The sequence below is a fragment of the Rattus norvegicus genome, chromosome 3 (assembly GCF_036323735.1).
Source record: "Rattus norvegicus strain BN/NHsdMcwi chromosome 3, GRCr8, whole genome shotgun sequence".
NCBI lineage: Eukaryota > Metazoa > Chordata > Mammalia > Rodentia > Muridae > Rattus > Rattus norvegicus.
This window is the reverse complement of record NC_086021.1, coordinates 45,649,227-45,671,922: the sequence shown is the minus strand read 5'-3', so window position 1 is coordinate 45,671,922 and position 22,696 is coordinate 45,649,227. Positions and strand designations below refer to the sequence as shown.

The following is a 22,696-nucleotide window of genomic DNA, read 5'->3' as shown; positions in this document are numbered from 1 at the left end:
ATTTTTTCCTCTTTATTCCTGTTTATTTGTTTGTGTCTGCCTGTATTTCTTTCAGTGAGTTAGTTATATCCTCCTTAACGGACTCTATTATCTTCATGAGATATGATTTAAGGTCAGCTTCCTGATTTTCAAGTATGTTGATGTGTTCAAGGGCTTGCTGTGGTGGAAGAACTGGGTTCTGATGACTCCCACCTATATTGACTTCTGTTGCTTATGGTCTTGTGCTTGCCTCTCGCCATCTGTTTATCTCTAATGTTTGCTGTCTGGGTGATTCTGTCAGGAGTCTGCATCTTTTGTTTCTGGGTTGCAACAGGTCTTCTGGTAGGCCAGTGGCCCTGGCTGTAGCAGACCTCCTGTGGAGTCTTCCAACTGGAGTGTATTCAGAGAGGCAGAGAAACTGCTGATTTGTTGCTCTGGCTGCAGTAGATCTCCTGGGAGGCCTTCAGACTGTTATGTCTTCAGAGGAGTAGTCAGACTGCTGTAGTGTGTGAAGCTTTCAGTCCTTTGAGTCAATTTCCTTGCATGTCACAAAGCCCCTTAGAGGTCTTCAGACAATGGTGTCAATTCCCCAGTTGTCCTGTGTACAGAGAAACTCCTGGGATGCCTTCAAGCTGTGGTGTCCTGGGTACAGTGGATCTCCTGGATGTCTCTGGTTGTGGTGTCAGATGCCTGGGTGCAGCAAATCTCCTGGGATGCCTCACAAGGTGGTATCGATTGTTCTGAGTACATCTGAGTACAGTGGTTCTTCTGGTATGCTTCAGGATATGGCATCTTCCAGGAAGAAGACCAGCTAGCAGTTGTACTAGCAGAAAGAACGAGGTTGAAGGGGATTGGTGTTCAGCAGGTATGGGTTTTAAGGGGTATGGTGGGTCACCGAGTCCACTGGCCCTCAGGGCCAGCAGTGGGATTTCAGGCGGTGGGGGGATCTTACCAAATGCTGAGTACAGTGGATTCTCTGGTATGCCTTAGGATATATAGCCTCTTCTGGAGAGCAGACTAGGTAGCAGGCTGTCCCAGAAGAAAGGACTAGGCAGAAGGGCTGAATTTCAATTTATGCTACTAAACATCCTCTCTCTTGCCCATTTGCCATCTGTGTATTGTCTTTTGTTTGAATTTGAGCCTGCGCTCTTGGCACTTACACTGTTGGATTCCATACTTATATCATTGTTGATACTTGCCTGTTGTTGAGTATGAGAGCTAAAAATGCTACAGATCCAAGTATGGCACCACATTTCACAATGCATAGTTGATAAAATTATGCTTTATAATTGAAAACTATGCATAATTATGTAAACCAAACTTATTTTTTCTGTTGTGTTTGATACAAGGGACTACGCTGGCTTTGAACAAAGTTCTCCTGCTTCATATTCCTGAGAACTGAAATTAACATGCATTTGCTAGGACATCCAGTATGAACAATCTATTCATAATAATTAAATCATTTGAAATAAGCAGAAATTACCAGAGGGATGGATTCAAGGTTTCAACAGAACTTAGTTTAAGTGTGTATAAGGAAACATGAAACATGCTTATAGTGAATGCCTGGCCTTTATCGAAAAGTTTTTATACACTAAGTACCATCATGTTTATGCAGTGTGTGTGTGTGTGTGTGTGTGTGTGTGTGTAATTGTGCATGTGTATGTGCATGTGAGTGAGTATTATCCTTCAGTAGAGTATTATTCTTCAGGAATAATTTTTGGCTTTCTGGGACAAAGTCTTAAATTACATAAATTATACTTGACTAGCTAGCCAGCAAGCACCAATTCACAGGAGTCTGCCTGTCTTCACCATCCAGGCCATGAGATTACAAGCATGTTCCACCACATCTGACTTTTTTAATGGATTCTGGGCATGTCCCAGATCCTTACTCTCATGTGACTATCACTTTATCTGCCAATTATCTGCCCAGTGTTTCCAATAATTACTAACTGATGCTAGGGAAGTATTTCTTTTCTAGGAACATGACTGAAAAATTGTCTCGTATATTGTCATCACATAAGAAAGAACAGAGTCTTCAATAGGACGAATACTTGGATTTTACCAGTATATTCATTAAACTTGGCATTTAAGGTCTTCCCAGGAGGAAGAAAGTAATCCATGAAGATGCAGTGGACAGATGGTTAGACTTGTGTTGCTCCCATGATGTCATCATGCTAACTAGCACAGCTCAGGGCTAATAATTAGACATCTGAATTTCAGTCATATCTGAGTTTCAGTGCTTTTTAATAATGTTTCAGATAATGATAACTCACAAGCTGGAAGGAAAGTTTCAAAGTAAAATTTGGTATATGATAGAAAATATTAGGCATTTTTTATCTCTCTAAAGTCTTATTAAAAATACCCTACCCCCTAAATACCATCACATTTTAATTGTGATTTTTATATACTGATTTAATTTTATATCTTTAAAAGAGAAAATACATAGAGCACATAAGATGAACTACATAGTTACAATTTACAGTACTTAAAAACACATTATTAATGATAAAATAGTTAAATATTTAAAAGTATTACACAATTTTTACATATGAATATATGTATTATACCAGATATGTGAGCATAACAAGAGCTGAAATACCCAACAAAGGGGAGGGAGAAAGTGTAGAGACCATATCCAGAGGTTAGTCAAGGTTCCTGGTTGGGGGAAGGTGCCACCCACTCAGCTCCAAATTTTACCCCAGAATTGCTCCTGTCTAAAGCAGGATAAATACAGGGACAAAGTGTAAAGCAGAGACCAAAGGCAAGGTCATCCAGAGACTGCCCCACCTGGGGATCCATCCCATATACAGATACCAAACCCAGACACTATTAGAAATGCCAAGAAGTGCATGCTGACAGGAGCCAGAGCCTGACAAATACAGAGGCAGATGCTCACAGTCAACCATTGGAGTGAGTACAGGGACCCAATGGATCAGTTAGAGGAAGGACTGAAGGAGCTTAAGGGGTTTGCAACCCCATAGGAAGAAAAACATCAACCAACCAGACCCCCCAAAGCTCCCAGAGACCAATCACCAACCAAATAGTACACATGGAAGGAACCATGGCTCCAGTCACATATATAGCAAAATATGGACTTGTACAGCATCAATGGGAGAGGAGGCTTTTGGTCCTGTGAAAACTCAATGTCCCAGTGCAGAAGAATGTCAGTGCAGTGAGATGGAAATGGGTAGGTGGGTAGGGTAACACCCCCATAGAAGCAGGGGGAGGAGGGATGGTATAGTGAGTTTGCAGAGGGGAAATAGAAAAGGGGATAACATTTGAAATGTAAATAAATAAAAATATCCTATAAAATTAAAAAAAAAGAAATACTCCCAACCTCTCAATAGAGACTCTAAACTATAAAAGTATCCTTTATTCACCAGATATAACTTTTATCTTGGAGGCTAACTGTTGAATAAGCTTGGCCTTTCTAATTCTTTCGAAATTCTGGCTGGCTGGTTCAACTTATCTGTTGTGGTTCAAACTCTTCCCCAAGCTTACTAATTTAAACTGACTTCTCTTGTCTTCTTTCTCAATTGCTCTGCTTGTCCACAAACTAACTGGTAATCTGCTCCAATCTTCTGTCTCTTTTGCATTCTCTGGTTTGTTCTAACTTCAATTGCAATGTAAAACTGTCCCTATAAAACTGCCTTTTCTCTGCACCGATTCTATAAACTCAACATAATTGATCGTAAGTGCAAGAAATAAACTGCATTCCACTAAATGCAAGGAACTCAACTGGATTCAAATCCACTCACTCCCTTCACTATTCCTAAGTAGTCTCTCTTTCCTGTCCTCATGAGAGTTGGGTGTATCTTATCTCTGACCCATTCTGTAAAGTTTATCTCATTTATTACTTTTTTCTACCACTAAATTACTTTTCACTTTCAAACATGGTTGCATCCTTTTACAAACTTAACTTTCATTGTTTAGGATCAAAGGTATGTACTAAGGCATGTCTGTATTTCAGCTAGTATCATGCCTTCATTCCAGCAGAACCACACAGACCTAGGCCCTTGGATTTGATCCCTTCCCAGAGCAGCCATGTTGCTGGATTAAATTTCCTCTTTACTAAAAGTCAGAAGGGCCTCAACAGAAGACTGTGGACTCTAAAACCACAGATGCCATACCAGAGTACTATACCCAGCAAAAACTTCAGTCACTGTAAATAGAGAAAAATAGATATTTCATGATAAAAATCAAATTTCAACATTATCTATCTACAAGTACAGACCTACAAAAGATACCAGAAGAAAAACTCCAATCCTAAAAGGTTACATCTATGAAGGCACATGATTAATAAATAATATCATGACCTTAAAGCATGTATATCAATAAGCCACAAGTGTTTCTAAGCATCCTTACATCATTATTTGTAAAACAGACTTTACTAATTTCATTTCAAATTAATTAATTAATGTTTGTCCATTCACAACATATGTACAAATGTGCAAGTTGTGTCTCCACTGTGGATGCCAAAGGACTTTATGGAATCAATTTCTCTTTTTACTTTTTTGTAGATCCCAAACTCAGATAATCAGTCATACAAGACAAGTGCCCTTAGAGACTGAGTTGTCTTTTTAACTCTTTCCAAATATCTTAAATTCATAACAGAACTTATAATAGACTTAAATTTTATTTTCTAAACAAGAAAACAAACACATTCAACAATATTCACACATTTAATAAATATACTTAGCTACTTAACAAAAAGAAAGATGGATCATCTAGGTGGCATTAACAGGATGTATGCATAGATCCGAAAAGAAACTTTTGTGAATTTGAAAGCCCCTGAATTGAAAATGTTCAGTTCCTAAGAGATCTATGAAAATCTAAGCCATACAAGTAGATGTAGAGTGATCACCTCTTTTCCTCTTATTTGTCATACAGTTTGAATACAAATAATGTATTTTTTAAAATTTCATTGTTTTAGACACTGTGGTCCATACTTTTATTTTATTATTGTGGGTATGTTTGAGTACTAATGAAGCAGTTTTGTGTAAATGTGTTGAGTCCAGAGGTCCATCATAGGTATAGATGTCCTGTTTATTGGCACAGGATCTCTCATTTGTCTATAGCTGACCAATAAGTATAGTCTGGGTATATATACCTTTCTTTGCCTTCACATTACTGGGGTTATAAGTAAGTATCACTACCCTGGTCGTTTTACCTGGGTTCTGGTTATTACACTGAAGTCCTCTGCCAAGGACCAGCCTCAGGGCTAGAGAGATGTCTCAGTCATTAAAGGTTAGGCTCATAACCAAGGAACTTAGCTGGGATAGATCTTGTCTTTCCTTACCATTCCTAAATTTCTTTATCACCTTACCTCATATTTTTCTAACAAGCTGGGTCATAGTGTAGCTGCCTCTGCTCCTTTAGGTCTGTGAAGATCCTTTTAGGATTCATATTGCATCCTTATATTTTGCATAGTTGAGAAATTTTGTATTATTGAGTTCATGTTTTCACTGTTCTTTCCTACAGCCTTAAGGTATGCCCTAAAGGTCACAGCTTTCTACAATTTTGTTGAAAAATAAGCATGCACTCATTTCCCAGACTCATCTGTTTCTGATTATCATGGAGTAATTAACATTGACAGAAAGTATATTCTCAAGGAGAAACATGAAAGCATGTGCATTATTACAAAAACAAGCTTTATATCCATTACAACCACTGATACTTGTGGAGGGCCACAACCTGCTAGCTTTTTTCCAGGGTCAGGAAGCGTACAATGCTCTTCCTTACACATAGCTAAGAAGTACTTTACAGTCCTCAAACTTGGAAGGCAACCGCTTTAGTTACTGAATTATCTTTCCCACCTCATCTCTCTGGCCTCCATTTTAATCTTACTATTTAAGAGACCTAGGCAGAAGGTTTCAAGTTTCAGACTATTCTAGGATGCATAGGAAGACCTTATCAAATAAACAAGTCAGTCAGATTGGAAGGGTGAAGGAGTACCTCAGAGCACTTGCCCAACAGGTATAAATTTATAATTCAGTCTGAACTAGTACAAAGACAAGTACAAATAAAGACAAATGTAATTAGTAATGAAGTGTTCATTTGTGAGTATGCCTCAGTTTCAGGAAAAAAAAACTTTTTTAGGCATTTTACAGTTTTTGTAATATATTACTTAGATGTGATTTTCTGTTAATAGATTGACTTTTCTGCATACCATACAATCAGCTTTTAGTGACAGAGTCCCCTTCTGTGTTCATGAAGTGCCCAGAAGCAGAGATTGAATAATACACTAGAATTCAGTGACCCAACTGTCACTTCATTTTCTGGTGAACTTCACATTGTACATTACCTATGAGAGAGACTGTCACATATGCAGTAGCTGAGAAAGTGGTTCAGTAATTGTGGGTTAATTTGTAGTCATGCATGTTCAATAAGAAAGCTCACTCTCCCTCCAAAAAGATTAGAAAACTTAAACAAATACATTCTCTAAGAAAGGCTAGACAGCACTATTGATCTCAAAATTCCAGGTGAAAGAAAATAATAGATTTGTCTATCAACGCTAGACTAAAACTAATAGTGTAGATGCAATCCTTTTACGACTAGTGGAGATGGCTCACGAATCTGACTCTGATTTTTTTTGCAGCCAAAGCCAAGACAGAAATATGATCAGTTAAAATTTTATATTTCCCATATATAGCTTTTTCTGGCACATGGCCCTGAAAGAAATGTGTCCCATGGGTACATAGATAAAGAGGTCACAATATGATGTACTGCCTTCAGATACTACATCTTAGGAAGTCTAACAGAGGCTTTCCTATGTATACTTGTAACAGTTCTCTCCTTCAAACCGAGGGCAAAACGCCAACACCAAGTTCTACTGGGAGATCTTGAGGGCAGATGTAGTCATCAAAAAATGCAGCTCTCTACTGACTTGATCTGATTGTCAGATATAATTTAGAATTCTTGTGGACATGGACAAACTACACATTTTAGAAAGGATTCTCTATAGATGTGCATGTTTATTTAATACTTCATATTACTTTAACATAATTAGACAGAAAGCTAAGTGGGACACAAATGTTGCCAACTATGAAAATCTGGTCATATTACTGGATTTCTACTAGAAAAGGCATTATCCAAAGAGCATAAAGCACATAGAGTCTATTAAACAAACTGAAGGTGAAGATTTTCATCCTAAACTATCATACCTGATCATGTTTTTTATTAATTTATTTATTTATATCATCATCCTTATTATATTATTTGTTGTTCTAATTTTCTTAGTAGTTAACATAAATTACCTGGTGTACCCAACAGAAAAAAATGTCTAAACCATATCTATAACTTTAATGCCTGTTTTATTGCATTGTGGTTTTGCTGGTAAACCTTTCCTGCTTCTCCTGTAACAGAGAGTCCACATGTAAAATACCTTGCAGGCAAACTGAGTGGTTCTTGGTGAGTGAAATGGTACCTTAGTGCCTCTTTGACCTTTGACTCACTGGAGTTAATGACTGTCTCAGTGAAATCCCATTCTTTTCTTTCACATGAACCCCTGTCAGTCCCTTCTACTCTCTCTCTCTCTCTCTCTCTCTCTCTCTCTCTCTCTCTCTCTCTCTCTCTCTCCTTTTTTCTTGGTCATGAATATGTTGTTTGTGGAACGACTATTTGTGTTTTGTTCATCCTCAGCCAATCTCAGGAACAGTTTGTTACCACATCTGAACATCCACTTATAAGCTTCTGCACAGTGGGTTTAGTGACCAACTTGGGTGAACAGACACATTGTTTCTCTGTCAACTGTGATTGTATGGAACACACCAACAATTACACATGTCTATGTTGAGAACACAGATTTTTTGGCTTTGTGGGTATTCGTTTCCTCATTCTGTAAAACGCAGCTACCATTTCTTTCAACGTCCAACTCACTTTTATCAGTAGCTACTGTGAAGTTGCCAATAAAAGTCTGAATCCCCTCAGCCCAATAAGACACTATTTATCTAACTTCCTGTTAGCTAGGTCTTATTTTACAAAACCAAAATGTGAACTTTTAACCTATTTTCCCTTCCAATCAAGAGATGGTAAATGAATATTGCAATTTAACTGACTGCTGCTGTGTGTAAGTTGTTTCGTTTAATTACAGGTCTATCGATAGACTATGTGGAAAATAAGCTTTATTGGATCAGTTCTGGAAATGGAACCATAAACCGATGCAACCTAGATGGTGGTAATTTAGAAGTAATAGAGTCAATGAAGGAAGAATTAACAAAAGCGACGGCCTTAACCATCATGGGTAAGTGCAGCGATTCTGCGGCGAGGCTGGATCATATTGATTAGGAGTTGATTAATTATTACCTGTTAAAATCCTAGCATAGTTACTGTGCCATTGGCAACAAAAACACAGTCAAGCTGAGCATCTCTGTGATTTCTTAAAATGTTCTTTAACTTTGCAAAGCACACTTTTATACTTATCCAGATTATACTTATCTTTAGTACTGGATTATCACTTCTCAGTTTTGTGTGGATTGTACACCTGCATGACTCTTTCCTGGGCTCTATTTTGGTTCTAAAGTAAAAGCCTCACATGTTTGCCAGTGCAGTCAAAACTGACCTGTTTATCAGCCATGGGTATGGTAACAGTATCATATAACCAGTGATGGGGACCACACTCTCTACCCTGAAGTCTTTTATCTTATGAGCAGATTCTAATGATCAAGTCTCATTTCCATCCTTTCTGTTCAGTATAAAGGAGGATTTAGAAAATTAGGGAAATATTTGCTTTTGGTAAAACAAATAATCAACTCTGCTGGATTGCTGTTATAAGCTAAGTTTTGAAATCTAAGTTTTTCTTTTAAACAGAGCATCATGCAAGCTGTAACCTGTAAGGCGGGGTCCATGTAGAAGTGTTGTTTAGTGAGGAACTTTTTGTTTTGTGGATGGACCTATGTGGTCAACCTGCAAGACCGAATGTCCCATGTGGCTTATCTATGGCTATGTTTTGTTACAAGAAATGAGAAATAATATTCATATTGTAGTTCCAAACACCACAATATGTCATAAAGCACAGCATAACCTTATATCATTCAAAGAAATTCAACCCGAAAATGGTTTGGTTTTAGTTTGTATAGTTAGCAAATAGGGACTTAAAATTGTAAAAAATAATACTTCCTATATAGTATTTCTATCATTTCACCTGTTAACAAGTAATTCATAATATAATGTGGGCCGTTTTGTTTTGTTTTGGTTATAATTTTTTATGAATACATGAGAAAACAATAGAATACAATTTATTGATGTTGAAATATTTTAAATTTTCTTTTCTATGCAAACCCTATGTTTTAATAGCATTATTTCCTGTCATGAAAACTGCATGAATAAAAGCCAGATGTGGTGTATGTGCATTTCCCCAGCACATAGAACAGTGAGAATCACTCTGACTCCAGCCTATCCTAGGCCACATAGTGAATTTGAGAACAGCAGGTGCTACCTACCTAGTGAGTTTGAACTAGACTGTGCCATAATGAGAATGTCTCTCACATAAAAAGGAACTAAATTACAATTTGTTAAATTTTAAATATAGAAGTTGTTTAAAATACAATAGTATCTCCCTTTCTTGTAAAGAGGGCAAAACGAGATTCTTTTCACTTGTCATTCAATAACGGTTATGTATTACTCTATGGGACTATTCATTTGAAAATGCTGATTTCTGCTTAAATGTCAAGTTAAGTTCTCACCTTCTCTAGTTTTACATGCTCTGCTTCTGAGGAGGACTGTGTAGGTGTAAAGGCAGGAAAGCAAAGCCATGAAGGGATGAGAATAAACACTTCTTCAGATTGACTTTGGAAACCTAGATTAGCCATCAGGACCCTAATGGCAGGCAGTTCATGTCAGCATATTAAAAAACAAAAGAAAAACAGTATAATTTTCAAAAAGTTTTCCATGCAATCAGCAGTCCAATTCTAGGTGCAGAGTAAAGCTTAACATGTGACTACATTGAAACTCCTTTACAAAGTACATGTGCTCATGAGTATATGTTGTATAACTTAAAAGCCTAAAATATAGCGCAGTTCCTGACCAAGGTAGCATAGAAGTCAGCAGGCTATAAAGTACTGTGACAGCTTCCCTAAGGGTAGGTTAAGATCTTGGAAAGGAAGAGTCTGGGATAATCATTTTGGGGAATTTAGGTGTGGTCTGACTCGATAGCAAAAGGTGGATGTGGTCTGCCTTAACAGACAGCATAAAATTTCATCAGGTCATCAACAATATCTGTTTCCAGGCTACTGGGCAGGAAAACAGGTATTTTATCTCCTCCACTGAGATGGGCCCCTTCTGTGTTTAACATCCCTGCTTTCACTTAGTGATCTGAGGTCACAAGGGTCTTTCGTCTCCCAACAGGCTTTTCTAGCTGCCAATGTAATAGCATCCACCTGGTTTCAATGGCTTTCTTCTGGCGTCATTCTCTACCTTACTTTTTGATAGTTGATTTTGGTTTTGTTTTGTTTTTCTCAATTATTTCTTGAACTTGATATTTTCAAAACTAAATTTTCTCGAGGTAAGGCATTTATACCTATAAGCAAAAAATTGCTTTTAAAAAATCATTGATTTGTTATTTCCTGGCATTTGGAAATTTTCTGTAACATTTTTATGCGCTATTAGTCAACTTGAGTGTTCTTTTAATAGTATGACTAACATAAACATCTTAAAGGAATTAGTTCTTTGTTGACTCTTGAATTCAAAGTTTTTCTTCATTGGGGCTGGCTACATCGATTCTAGACTGGTACTAGCGACAATCACCTCATGGCAGAAAGGAAGAGCAACAGAAGGGTAGCAGGACAAAACCAACTTCTAACGACTCGCCCCCACTGAACAGCCTGCTTGAGCCAGGCCGACGATTCACTAACTCTTTCCGAGCTATTCAGATTGTAATTCTATCAATGAATTAATCTGTTCATTATGTGAGAGATCTCAAGATCCAATCCTCCCTGGAAAAGCCAGGACAAAAATGTCCAGGACCTGTGTTAGGCTAATGTCCTAGGTATTTAACTCATCTGGTTTGCTAAGAACTTTATGTTAAAGAATTCAATGTTGGCATTATTCTTACTATGTATTCACAGACACACCAACATGTAAAATACATACAGATATGCCCAAACATACACACAGACATACTCACATATACACATACATGCAGCTGAATATCACACAGCTTGATATGAAAACTACATTACACATTCCAGGGTTAATATTCTCCATCTGTCCCCATGTGCACATGCATACAAACTATATTCAATGGCTTATTTTATAGTTGAAATTAATAGTTGTTCTTTAGGATAATTTTGTTTGCTTGGTTTTGTGGGATAATGTCTCAGTCAAGACTGACCACCAACTTACTATGACGTTGGGTTTTTGATCCTCCTCCATTTATGCCCCATAGTCTAGCATAACATGGGTTCGACAGGATGGGTCTGTCTCATGATTCATATGACTCAGCAGTGTCAAAGCAACAGTAGCATGTTCTTTCACATGTGCTTTTGCATATGTTAAACCTCAAGCAAAGTCGAATTGGAAAGTCCCAGAATAATCACTCTCATTGTTTTCAAAACTTCATCACTTCATAATGATATCAAAATGTTAAATAAAAGCCATAACACTTCAAAAAATTGACTTTTTTATGCCTTTAATATATGTTTTTATACTATATACTACACATGACATAGTAACATGTGTTATACTATATAAACCATGGTCTTTTTGGTAAATTAAAGTAACTTCCACTTCTTTTACTTATACTACTGACCCTTTTCTGAGTAGTCATCCGGTGCAAAACATCCAGAACTTTATACTGTAGATGGATAATTAGAGGAAGGATTGAAAGAGTTGAAGGAGCTTGCAACCCCATAAGAACAACAATGCCAACCAACCAGAGCTTCCGGGGACTAAACCACTACCGAAAGACTATACATGGACTGACCCTGGGCTCCAACTGCATAAGTAGCAGAGAATAGACTTGTTGGGGCACCAGTGGAAGGGAAAACCCTTGGTCCTACCAAGGTTGGACCGCAGTGCAGGGGAATGTCATGGGGGATAAGTGGGGGGATGTGGGGAACACCTGTATGGGGGAGGAGGAGGGGATGGGGGCTTATGGACAGGAAACGGGGAAAGGGAATAACATTTGAAAATGTAAGTAAAGAAATATATCTAATAATAATAAAAAAGAACAATTAAAAAATGAATAGAAAAAAACAAACAAACATGGAATAAATCTTCTTTTTGACAAAGTGGGAGTTAATAGTTTTGTTGCCTAACAACATGGGAGATACATTTGGATAATCAAAGGCTTTAATTATGTCAGCACTATGGATCCTCTCAGGAGTTGGCAAAAACTGAAATCCTTTAACAAATGAATGGCTGTGTATTTATGTTCATCCCTGACCTTATAGCTTGATTAAGATCAGTTGAACAAGACCAATTATATATCCATGAACAGCAGCTCAGGTTCTAACGTGTAAAGACATTACTAAACAGAAGTAGAGTGGCAATCTCTAGTTTCCCAATAAGCTATGGTCTCACATTCTACACAGGCTTCCTCTGCTTCCTCAGAGTCTTAAACTCTTTCAGTTTAAGGAAGAAAACAGCAGTGGCATGGACTGCTGCCTACTGAGGAGGAATAGTGTATTCATAAGAAAGAAAGAAAAGAAAAACAATTGAAGAGTTGTCCTCCCTTAGGTCCCTCCTCTATTCCTTAGAGTGTTTAAACAGAAATTTCTCCACAGCGATACTGAAATTGCATATCCCGAGAACAAAGATGCTGTCTTACTACAAAGAGACACATGTATACAAGCTCACACTAGTTCCACAGCGTGCAACAAAGAGTAAATCACTGATCTTTGTTTTAAACCAAATTTAAAAGTGGTTCTCCTCAAACTGAGATAAAAATGACTTCATGCCGGTTTTTTTTTTGTTTTTTTGTTTTTTTTTTTGTTTTTTTTACCAATTTTAGATTTTTCAAACCTACAAACTGTGACCAGTGGGGTTTCTCAGTTTAACTTAGAATAATGTACACAGATTATCTGGAGAGAGATTGGAAATGCTGAATATCTGATACTGCCCAGATCAGTACAGAGCCACTATATGATAGGGCTGCAAAACAATGTGACATATATTAATATTTAGACTTTTGAGCATTTTCACCAATGGCGTCATATTTTTCTTTATAACAAGTAGAAATTAAGACTGGGACGAAGGCTCAGTTGTTAAACTTCTTGTCCTATAAGCGTGAGGAACAAATAATAGTCCTCAAACAACATGCTAGGCATTGTGGCCTAAGCTTGCAGTCCATTGCTTGGGAGAGGGAGCCAAAGAGATGCCTGGCACTTGCTTGCAAGCCAAGCTAATCTGTCTGGTGGGCACCAGATCCGTGAGAGACCCTGTTTCAAAAGAAGGTGGACAGATCCTAAGGAATATACTTGAAGTTAAACTCTGGCCTCCATGTGTACATACATAGGCATGGAAGTGTACATGCATATGCAAACATATACAAACACACACACACACACTGCAACAAATAGTAATTGTGATGAATTGTTATTTCACAGTGAGTGTGGACAAGGCTTACCGACTCCATTTTAATAAACAGAATGGATCAGAAGCACTGATTGATGACTCTGAGACAAGGGTAAACTCTGTGAGTCTTCCTGTTCGCCTTTTCATCTGCAGTGCTTACTTTGACAAAAACAGACCACCTGTTATGGGAATGCCCAAAAAACTCTTGTGGAGAAGAATACGCAGGAAGAAACAGATGCTCAGCCATAGCTATGTCTATGGCTAATGATTATGACCTAGGCATAGTCTTGTAAGACAGAGCTCTAGACTGGTCAGAAACTCAGTAGTTTAAAGTACAAACCAACAGCTTTATGGAAGCCTTGAAAGGAATCTGCAAACCAGTACCTTCCACAGTCTTTTCAAAATCCCTGGTCTAAGAGATCATATAACATCGGAAGCATCTATTGTGTTAAGTTGCTAATCTTTAAGAAAATTTGTTACACAACAGTTGATTAACTCATCTGTGTGTTACTCTGTCCAGAGCATTCATTTCTTTGTGAACAGATTGAAAGGCCTAATGAAATCAGGCAGGGTATCAATAAGTCAGGATAACAAAGTAGTCTCTCCATAATAGTAAACAAGGCCTGAGCCTAGGCTTCAATATACAGACTTGCTTAGGAGAAAGCACATATCACATACGTCTCTAAATATTTTTATCATAAGAAATATTAACTCTTTGTAGAAGACATTTCCATTTTAAAGGTGAATAGTACAGATATTTATTTAAGATTTTGCAACTTTAAAATACTAGCAAAGACCATTTGTTTTTATAGAGAAGTTCTCTTATGTACTACAAGGAAGCATGACCTGTCAATAAAAAGCTGATAGCCTATTAGCAAAAGGCAGGCAGTAATCGGTGGGAGTTCCGATAGAGAGTAAGGAACTCAGCGATAGAGTCAGGTATGGGAACAGATCTGCCTCAAACTCTGAGGGGACAGACACGTGAAACTGAGAAGAGGTGACCAGCCATGTGGCACACATAGAGTAGAATAGATGGGTCAATTAAGTTATGAGCTAGTTGAGGAACAAGCCGAAGATTATGGCCTAGGCAATTATTCCCAAATAATTAAATGTCAGGGTCAGCATTTCAGAAAGTGTGGAGAGATGGAAAAGACCACAGTTACACATTTTTAGGAAAAGACAATTCGGGAATTTATATTGTGAGGATTGACAGTCAAATGACATGAAATACCCGATCCTGGGTATTTAGTTAGTTGACTGAATCTAAACTAGACCTGATATTTTTGCCAGAGGCATATGCTGATGGCGACAAAATCTGCCTTTTTTGTTTGTTTTGAAATAAATTCTCACAAGAGAATGTAACTGATGGCTGCCAAGCTCCTACTTCTAGTAGCAATGGTTATTGTGAGTTACTACATGTTTCTTTCACTCCTCCAACAACTCCGTATCATTACTTACTTTATATGCCAGCCACTGATGTATATGGAGAGAACACTGACCACATAAAGCTTGCCCGGTGATGTAGACGGAAGATAGTAAAGATGATAAATTAGTAATGTACGTGATGGTTAAGAGTTGGGTGTAGAGAGTCCAGAGCAAGGATAGGAAGAGTTCATGGCGGAGATGATAATTTATGTTCCACAGAGGGCTTACCAAAGACAGTGAGTGACTTCTGGGGAAAAACGTAAAGCAATCATATGGGATGAATACACAAGTGTCATTTTAACTGACCAGAACTGCTTAAGTCATTTTACAGTTTTATGCTCCAAAGCATTTTTGTGATTCTTAAGTAACTCTTTCCAGATGGCTGTGTTAGCTTTCTGATCTGCACTGTGCCATTGAGATGCAGGCTTGTTTGTGCTTCCTTTGTTCTCCAGCGAGTAGGGAGTTCACTCTCTCAGATGTGATTTACATTTTGTGTACAGTAATTGTTGGAAGAAACTCTTAACATTTTTGAAGCTCTGTCAAGCTGATGACAAAACTCCAAAGTATTGGGATTTCTAAAGACAATCTTGTAAACTTTCTAGTCTACCACACTAAACCACTTCTATAACTTCCAGAAATAGAAAAAACAATTATTGCCCTCTTCAAGCATAAACATGATAGCTAGAAGCTAAATTCCATATCAGCCACCATTATTCTTATTTTCTTAGTTTTATCCAAACATATCAATATTTTATTTGCTTCTGAGTGTCTAACTTAGTAAGATATCTTTCTTATGCTTATATTGTATTTATGTTGGGTTTTTTATTATTTTATTTATTTACATTAAAAATGTCTCCCTTCCCTGTGTCTCCTCCAAGAACCCTCCACCCCCCTTCCCTTTGGCTCTAAGAAGGTAACCCCCATCCACTTCCACCTCTCCTTCTAGCAGCCCCCTTCTCTGGGGCATCAAGCCTCCATAGGACCAAGAGCCTACCCTCCCACTGATACCAGATAAGGCAATCCTCTGCTACATATGTAGCTGTAGCTGAGCCATGGTCCAGCACGTGTATACTCTCTTGGTTTGTAGCTTAGTCCCTGGGAGCTCTGAGGAGTCTGGTTAATTGATGCTGTTGTTCTTCCTATGGGGTTGCTGCTTCAGTCCTTCCCTAACTCTTCCATTGGAGTACCGGGGCTTAATCCAATGGCTGGTTGTATCTACATCTATCTTAGTCAGGTGGTGACAGAGCCTCTCAGAGAACAGCCTTACCAGGCTCTTATCTGCAAGTTCATTTTGACATCAGCAATAGTGTCAGGTTTTAGTGTCTATGGATACCATAGATCCCAAACTGGAGTGGTCTCTGAATGGCTTTTCATTCAGTCCCTGCTCCATTGTGTGTGTGTGTGTGTGTGTGTGTGTGTGTGTGTGTGTGTGTGTGTGTGTGTCTGTGTCTGTGTGTGTGTGTGTGTGTGTGTGTGTGTGTGTGTGTGTGTGTATGTCTGTAAAAATTCTGGATTAAAAATTTTGAGCTGGGTGGTTGGCCCCATCCCTCAACTGGCGGCCATGTCTATCAACCAGAGGTGGTCTCTTCAGGTTCAATCTTCCCGCTGTTGGTTATTTCCACTAATTTTATCCCCCATTGCATCCTGGAAAGCATCTAGCATCCCTGGTGTCTGAAACTTCCTAGTGCTTCTTCTATTTCCCACTCCCCACTGCTACATATTTATAGTCATTCTCCCAACCCTCTGGATAGCTCTCCTGTCTCCTCCTATACCTAATCCAGATCTGCGTTTCCCTCTCCTCTCCCATTCAGGCCCCTCCTTCCCTGTGCCTCCATTATTATTTTGTTCCCCCTTCTAAGTAGGGTTGAATCATCCACATTTTGGTCCCCCTTGTTAAGCTTTATATGGTCTGTGAGTTGTATGGTAGGTATTCTGAGCTTTCTACATTTAGATTTTAAATGCAGTTCTCTGACTGTCTCTCTCTCACTCTCTCTCTCTCTCTCTCTCTCTCTCTCTCTCTCTCTCTCTCACACACACACACATACACATATCATATACACATAGATATATACACACATACATACATGTATATAATGGACGTTGATAAAATAGTGATATATTAAACCTTTTCTATCATGATTTTTCTATTAGTTTGTGCTTAGAAAGGCTATGCAGCTACCAATCAGTATCAAGTTTTTGGTTGCCAGGTTTTGCAGTTGTGAGGCCTTTCACTTTCTCCAGACATATCTGACATGGTGCCTTCTAATATCTGAAGAAGACAGTGACCTAACCTCTTCAATCAGTTGCCGTTCAATGTCGAGTATCTTGTGTGGAGGAGCAGTAGATTTGACTACAATCAGATTACAAAGCAAACTTAAACTGTTACAGGGCTTGCGGATTGCAAAATGATTTTATCCAACATAGTATTCATTTCCCCTATTCATATAAGCAGTTGGAGAGTAAACTGCCTATATATTTAAGCTAATTAAAGGATGAGAAAAAATCAATTTGTGAAATTAAGAAAAAAATATGTGTGAAACAAATTTATTGGCAGGAATAAGCTTATTGATGTTTGCAGAAAATTGAGAAGTAAATCATAAAACAGCATCATGGGAGCGCTGTGTATTTTATGTGGAAGAGCAAGCATAGCAGGTCAGAGAAGTCAGAGAGAACTGCAGATATTACACAGATCCACATATTCCAGTGTGTTTACATAGGAAGTCACTGACGTGTGGATTTAAGGATCAGCTAGCTATCTAATCATTAGAAATCTTTATTTAGTCTATTAGAAAGTGTCATTTAATATTTTGTAAACTTTTTCTAGGTTAAGAGTTTTCAGCTCACAATAATAGATGGTGTGTGAGCTTTAATGTTACCTATATACCTTACTCTCATACTTTTTGAGCTAATTATTCATCTTGTAAAATATTCTTATTGCATAAAAATGAATCTCTGCCCAATATAAATAAATATCTCTACAACCAAGATTTATATATATATATATATGTATATATATGTATATATATATGTGTGTGTGTGTGTGCATGTGTGTGTGTGTGTGTGTATTTCAAAAGGAACATTTATTCCTCTCATATTTCTGGAGGATGTAATTCTAAAATTTGGGTGCATGATGATCAAATTCTAGGAAAGACTTTCTCTTTTGTTACTGATGACTTCTTTTTTAAAAATATTATTATTATTATAATTATTATCACAATTGTGTTTGTTTGAATATTCTTGACTCAGAGAGTGGTACTACTATGAGGTATGGCCTTCTTGGAGTAGATGTGACCTTGTTGGAGGAACTGTATCAGTTTGTGGGTGGGCTTTGAGACCATCCTCCTAGCTCCCTGAACGCTAATCTTCTGTTTTGCTTTGGAGCAAGATGTAGAACTCTTAACTCCTCCTGTTTCATGCCTCCTTGGACACTGCTATGCTCCCAGCTTGATGATAATGGACTGAACCTCTGAATCTGTCAATTAAATTTCTTTCATAAGAGTTGCCTTGATCATGGTGTCGGTTCACAGCAGTAAAACCCTAAGTAAGACACTGGGTCTGTGGGGTGGGGGACATATTGCCATGTGCTGTATGAGGTGATTAGAGAACAACATATGAATTAAAATTTCTCCTCACCTGTCTTACTTTATATGTGTTCTGTGAATCAAACTCAGGTTGTCAAACTTTTAGGACAGGGCCTTTCTACTGCTCCATCTTGCTTGTCTGATCCATATCTAGTTCCTTTTAAATATAAATAACAAACAATCAATCATTCATTAAGAACCATTCATTAAGTGATATAATCATGGAACTAGGATTAAATTGAAAGAAAAGGTTTGGTCAAATGGATCAGCTGTTGAAAATTCACTCTAAGAGACACAAGTTCAATTCCTGCCCTCACAACTGTTTTCAAACCCAGCTCCAGGGGGATCTTATGCCCCCTTCTGTCCTTCACAGACACCAGGCACATACATAGTGCAGAGTCATTCTTTCAGGTAATACAGCCATGCCCATCAAACTCAAATAAGTAAGCCCTTATGAAACTCCTAGCCATGTATTTATTCAAACTCTAGTTTTAAGATTTTATATTCTTACTTTTTGAAAGTAGTCTGAGCCTGTCACATTCCACAACAGCTATTATTCTGTGGACTAAGACCTCACAGAAGCAGAAGGATTCAGAGGCAGTGCTCAGTAAACATGTAACAGTTTTTCTTGACGGCTAAGTTCTAAGAAGTGGGGCTGACGTCACCTTTCATATTATATTTGATTTTAAGGGTTTTTTTGTTTTTTTTTTATTGTTTTTTGTTTTTTTTTTTTTTTACTTTTTGGAAATATGAAAGCACAGCACTATCTTCTCTTGGGAAAATACTGAGAAGGCCAATACTAAGTACTTAGGCAGGGTTAAGTATTTTGAGCAAAAAAAAGATCATGGGCTTTGAAATGTAGCTGAGATTGGAGACGCACCGGTCATACACCAATGAAGTATGGAAATCACTGGGCAAAACTCCAGGCGAAGGTTTGGGGTTGTTTAGTTTCATGTGTGTTGCTTTCATAGAAACTCTCCTGGAAAAAGACAATACAGAGGAAAGGCACTGCTTTCATTTAGAACTCCAGATTGCAGTTAACCACTGGGGAGACATTTAGGCAGTGTCTTCAAACAGGTAGAATTCGGACTAGTTTATGTCAACTTGACACAAGGTGAAGTCAGATGAGAGGAGGAAACCTCAATTAAGGAAATGCCTTCATAAGATCACTTAATTAGTGATTGATGGGTGAGAGTCCCGCCTTTGATGGGTGGTGCCACCCCTGGGAAGGTGGAGAAATACCAACCCTTGTTTCTATAAGAGTGCAGACTGAGAAAGCTATGAAGAGCAAGCTACTACACGGTACCAAGCCACGGCCTCTCCATCAGCTCCTGCCTCCAGGGTCCTGCCTTGTTTGAGTTCCTGTCCTGGCTTCTTTAGGTAATGAAAAGTGATATACAAGTGTCTGTCAAGTCAACCCTTTCCAATTTGATTTTTGGTCATGATGTTTCAACACAGCAAGAGAAATCCTAGCTAAGATAGCTAGCTACATCAAATGGACAGTCAAGAGCAGAGAGTAATGGATGCCTGCTTTCTGGTTCTCTGCCTTTTCCCCTCACTTTTATAGTTCAGATATCTAAGCACAGAGAGTGGTGTCACCTACAATGGATTGGGACTTGCCACATTGAGTAATAATCAAGACGAATTTAGCAGACTTGTCCTCAGGCCAACCTGAGGTAGATACTTCCTCATTGAAGCTGTTTTTCTACTGGTTCATAGGTTGTGACAAGGTGACTACCACAAGGGTGCTGTTCACTGCTAAAATTCTTGATTTGCAAATGCTATATCCAGGTTTTTCTATCAATCACTTAAAAATAATTCAACCTGGGTCTCATAGAAATTGCCTACATTCATAGGCGATTGGATGTTGTGACAGGAACATATTGAATGTAAGGTCAGCTTGATCATAAGATGTAACTGAGAAAATAATGAAGTTAGACATACCAAGGTCTCAAAAATGGCTGGAACTGGAACCAGCCTTGGCAAAAGATGCTTAAGGAAGATACCTAGAGGAGAGTAATAGTACGCTATGCCAAAAGAAAAAAGAAGCCTCCTTTGGAAATTGATTGTATAACTTCTATGTATCAGTCATAATTTTAGGAACATAGAATTCAATAGGAACAAAAAGGAAGCTGGCCCTGTTGGCATATAGAATCTAAAGGAGAGTGTAAGGTAATGCATACATAATATTAATTTTTACATAATTGATAATTGCTATAAATATATTAATATTGTCAATAGAATTTGTTGAAATGACTAGGAGTTCTTGGAGTATGAAAGTTTGTTTTATATTACATATAAGTGACTATGGCCAAAGAACATGGAACATGGCTTATCTTGAATTACATGCTCCAATGTGGAAGGACTTTCTGGAACTTTTTTAAAATTTATTTTTTTTATATTTTTTATTTTTTAATCTTTTTTTACAGTCTAATTTTAATCTCCCTCCCAATCTGCCACTGACTGCTCCCCATCTCATACCTCCTCCCTCCCCCCTGTTTCCAAGAGGATGTCCCCACCCACCAACACCATCCCACCAGGCCTCCCCACTCCCCCGGGCTTCAAGTCTCTCAAGGGTTAGTTGTGTCTTCTCTAACTAAGGCCAGATCAGGCAGTCCTCTGCTACATATGTGTTGGAGGCCTCATATCAGCTGGTGTATGCCACCTGATAGGTTGCTCAGTGTCTGAGAAATCTCTGGGGTCCAGGTCAGTTGAGATTGCTGGTCTTCCCATAAGGCTGCCCTCCTCCTCCTCATCTTCCAGCTTTTCCTCAATTCAACCACAGCGGTCCTCAGCTCTGTCCATTGGTTGGGTGATAATATTTGCATCTGACTCTTCCAGCTGACTATTGGGCCTCTCTCAGAAGGCTGTCATGCTAGGCTCCTATCTGCAAGCACATCGCAGCATCAGTAACAGGATCAGTGCCCCAGTCCTCCCCTTGAGCTAGATCCCAATTTGGGCCTGTCACTGGGCCTCCTTTCTTTCATGGTCTTCTCCATTTTTGTCCCTGCAGTTCCCCGTCAGACAGGAACAATTCGAGGTCAGAGCTTTTGACTGTGGGGTGGCAGCCCCATCACACACCACTTGATGAACAGTCCCTCCACCGGAGGTTGACTATACAAGTTCCCCCTCCCCACTGTAGAGCATTTTATCCAAGGTCCCTCCATTTGATTTCTGAGAGTCTCTCACCTCCCAGGTCTCTTGTACATTCTAGAGAGTCTCAACCTACCTCCTACCTCCTGAGGTTGTCTGTTTACATTGCTTCTGCTGGTCCTCAGGGCTTCAGTCCTGTTCCCTCCCAATACCTAATCACAATCCCTACTTCCCCTCCCTATCCTCTCTTCCACCCAGATCTCTCCCTCTGCCCCAGGGATGACTTTCTTCTCCCACCCATGTGGGACTAAGGCATCCTCACTTGGGCTCTTTGGCTTGCTAAGTTTCTTGGGTCCTGTGAATTGTGTCCTGGGTAATCTGTACTTCTTTCGCTAATATGCACTCATTAGTGAATACATATGATGCATCAGCTTTTGGGTCTGAGTTATCTCACTCCAGATGATATTTTCTAATTGAGCAGTTTTCCTGCAAAAGTCATGATGGCCTTGTTCTTAATAGCTGAGTAGTATTCCATTGTGTAAATGAACCACACTTTCTCTATTCATTCTTCCATTTTGGGACATCTAGATTGTTTCCAGCTTCTGACTATCATAAATAAGGCCATTATAAATATTGTGGAACAAGTGCCCCTGTGGCATATTGGGGCATCTTTTGCGTATATGCCAAAGAGTGATAATAGCTTGGTCTTTAGGTAAATCTATTTCCAATTTTCTAAGGAAACTCCAGATTGATATCTGGAGTGGTTGTATCAGTTTGCAACCCAACAAGCAATGAAGAAGTGTTGCCAGCATGTGCTATCACCTGAGTTTTTGGTCTTAGTCATTCTGATTGGTGTGAGGTAGAATGTCAGGTTTTTTCTTTTTTTAATTTACATTTCCCTGATCACATTTCTTTAAGTTCTTCTCAGCTCTTCGAGATTCCGATGTTCTGAATTCTGTTTAGTTCTATAGTCAATTTTTTTGACTGGGTTGTTTGGATTTTTGGTGGTTACCTTCTTGTGTTCTTTGTATATTTTGGATATTCCTCTATTGGATATGGGATTAACAAAGCTTTTCTGCCAATCTGTAGGTTGCTGGTTTATCCTA

General features: G+C 38.5%; 1 protein-coding gene across 6 annotated transcripts in view; it reads left to right on the top strand.

Moving 5' to 3' along the window:
* Positions 1 to 22,696, top strand: part of Lrp1b (LDL receptor related protein 1B) — a 2,121,147-nt gene that overhangs the window by 1,453,225 nt on the left and 645,226 nt on the right. For all 6 annotated transcript variants that reach the window (XR_010064783.1, XM_063284873.1, XM_063284870.1 and 3 more), the window contains one exon: positions 8,072 to 8,221. Coding sequence is in view for 5 of the 6 variants with exons in the window: in XM_063284873.1 (XP_063140943.1) it covers positions 8,072 to 8,221 (150 nt within the window). In the remaining variant the exon portion in view is untranslated. The remainder of the gene's footprint in view (positions 1 to 8,071; positions 8,222 to 22,696) is intronic.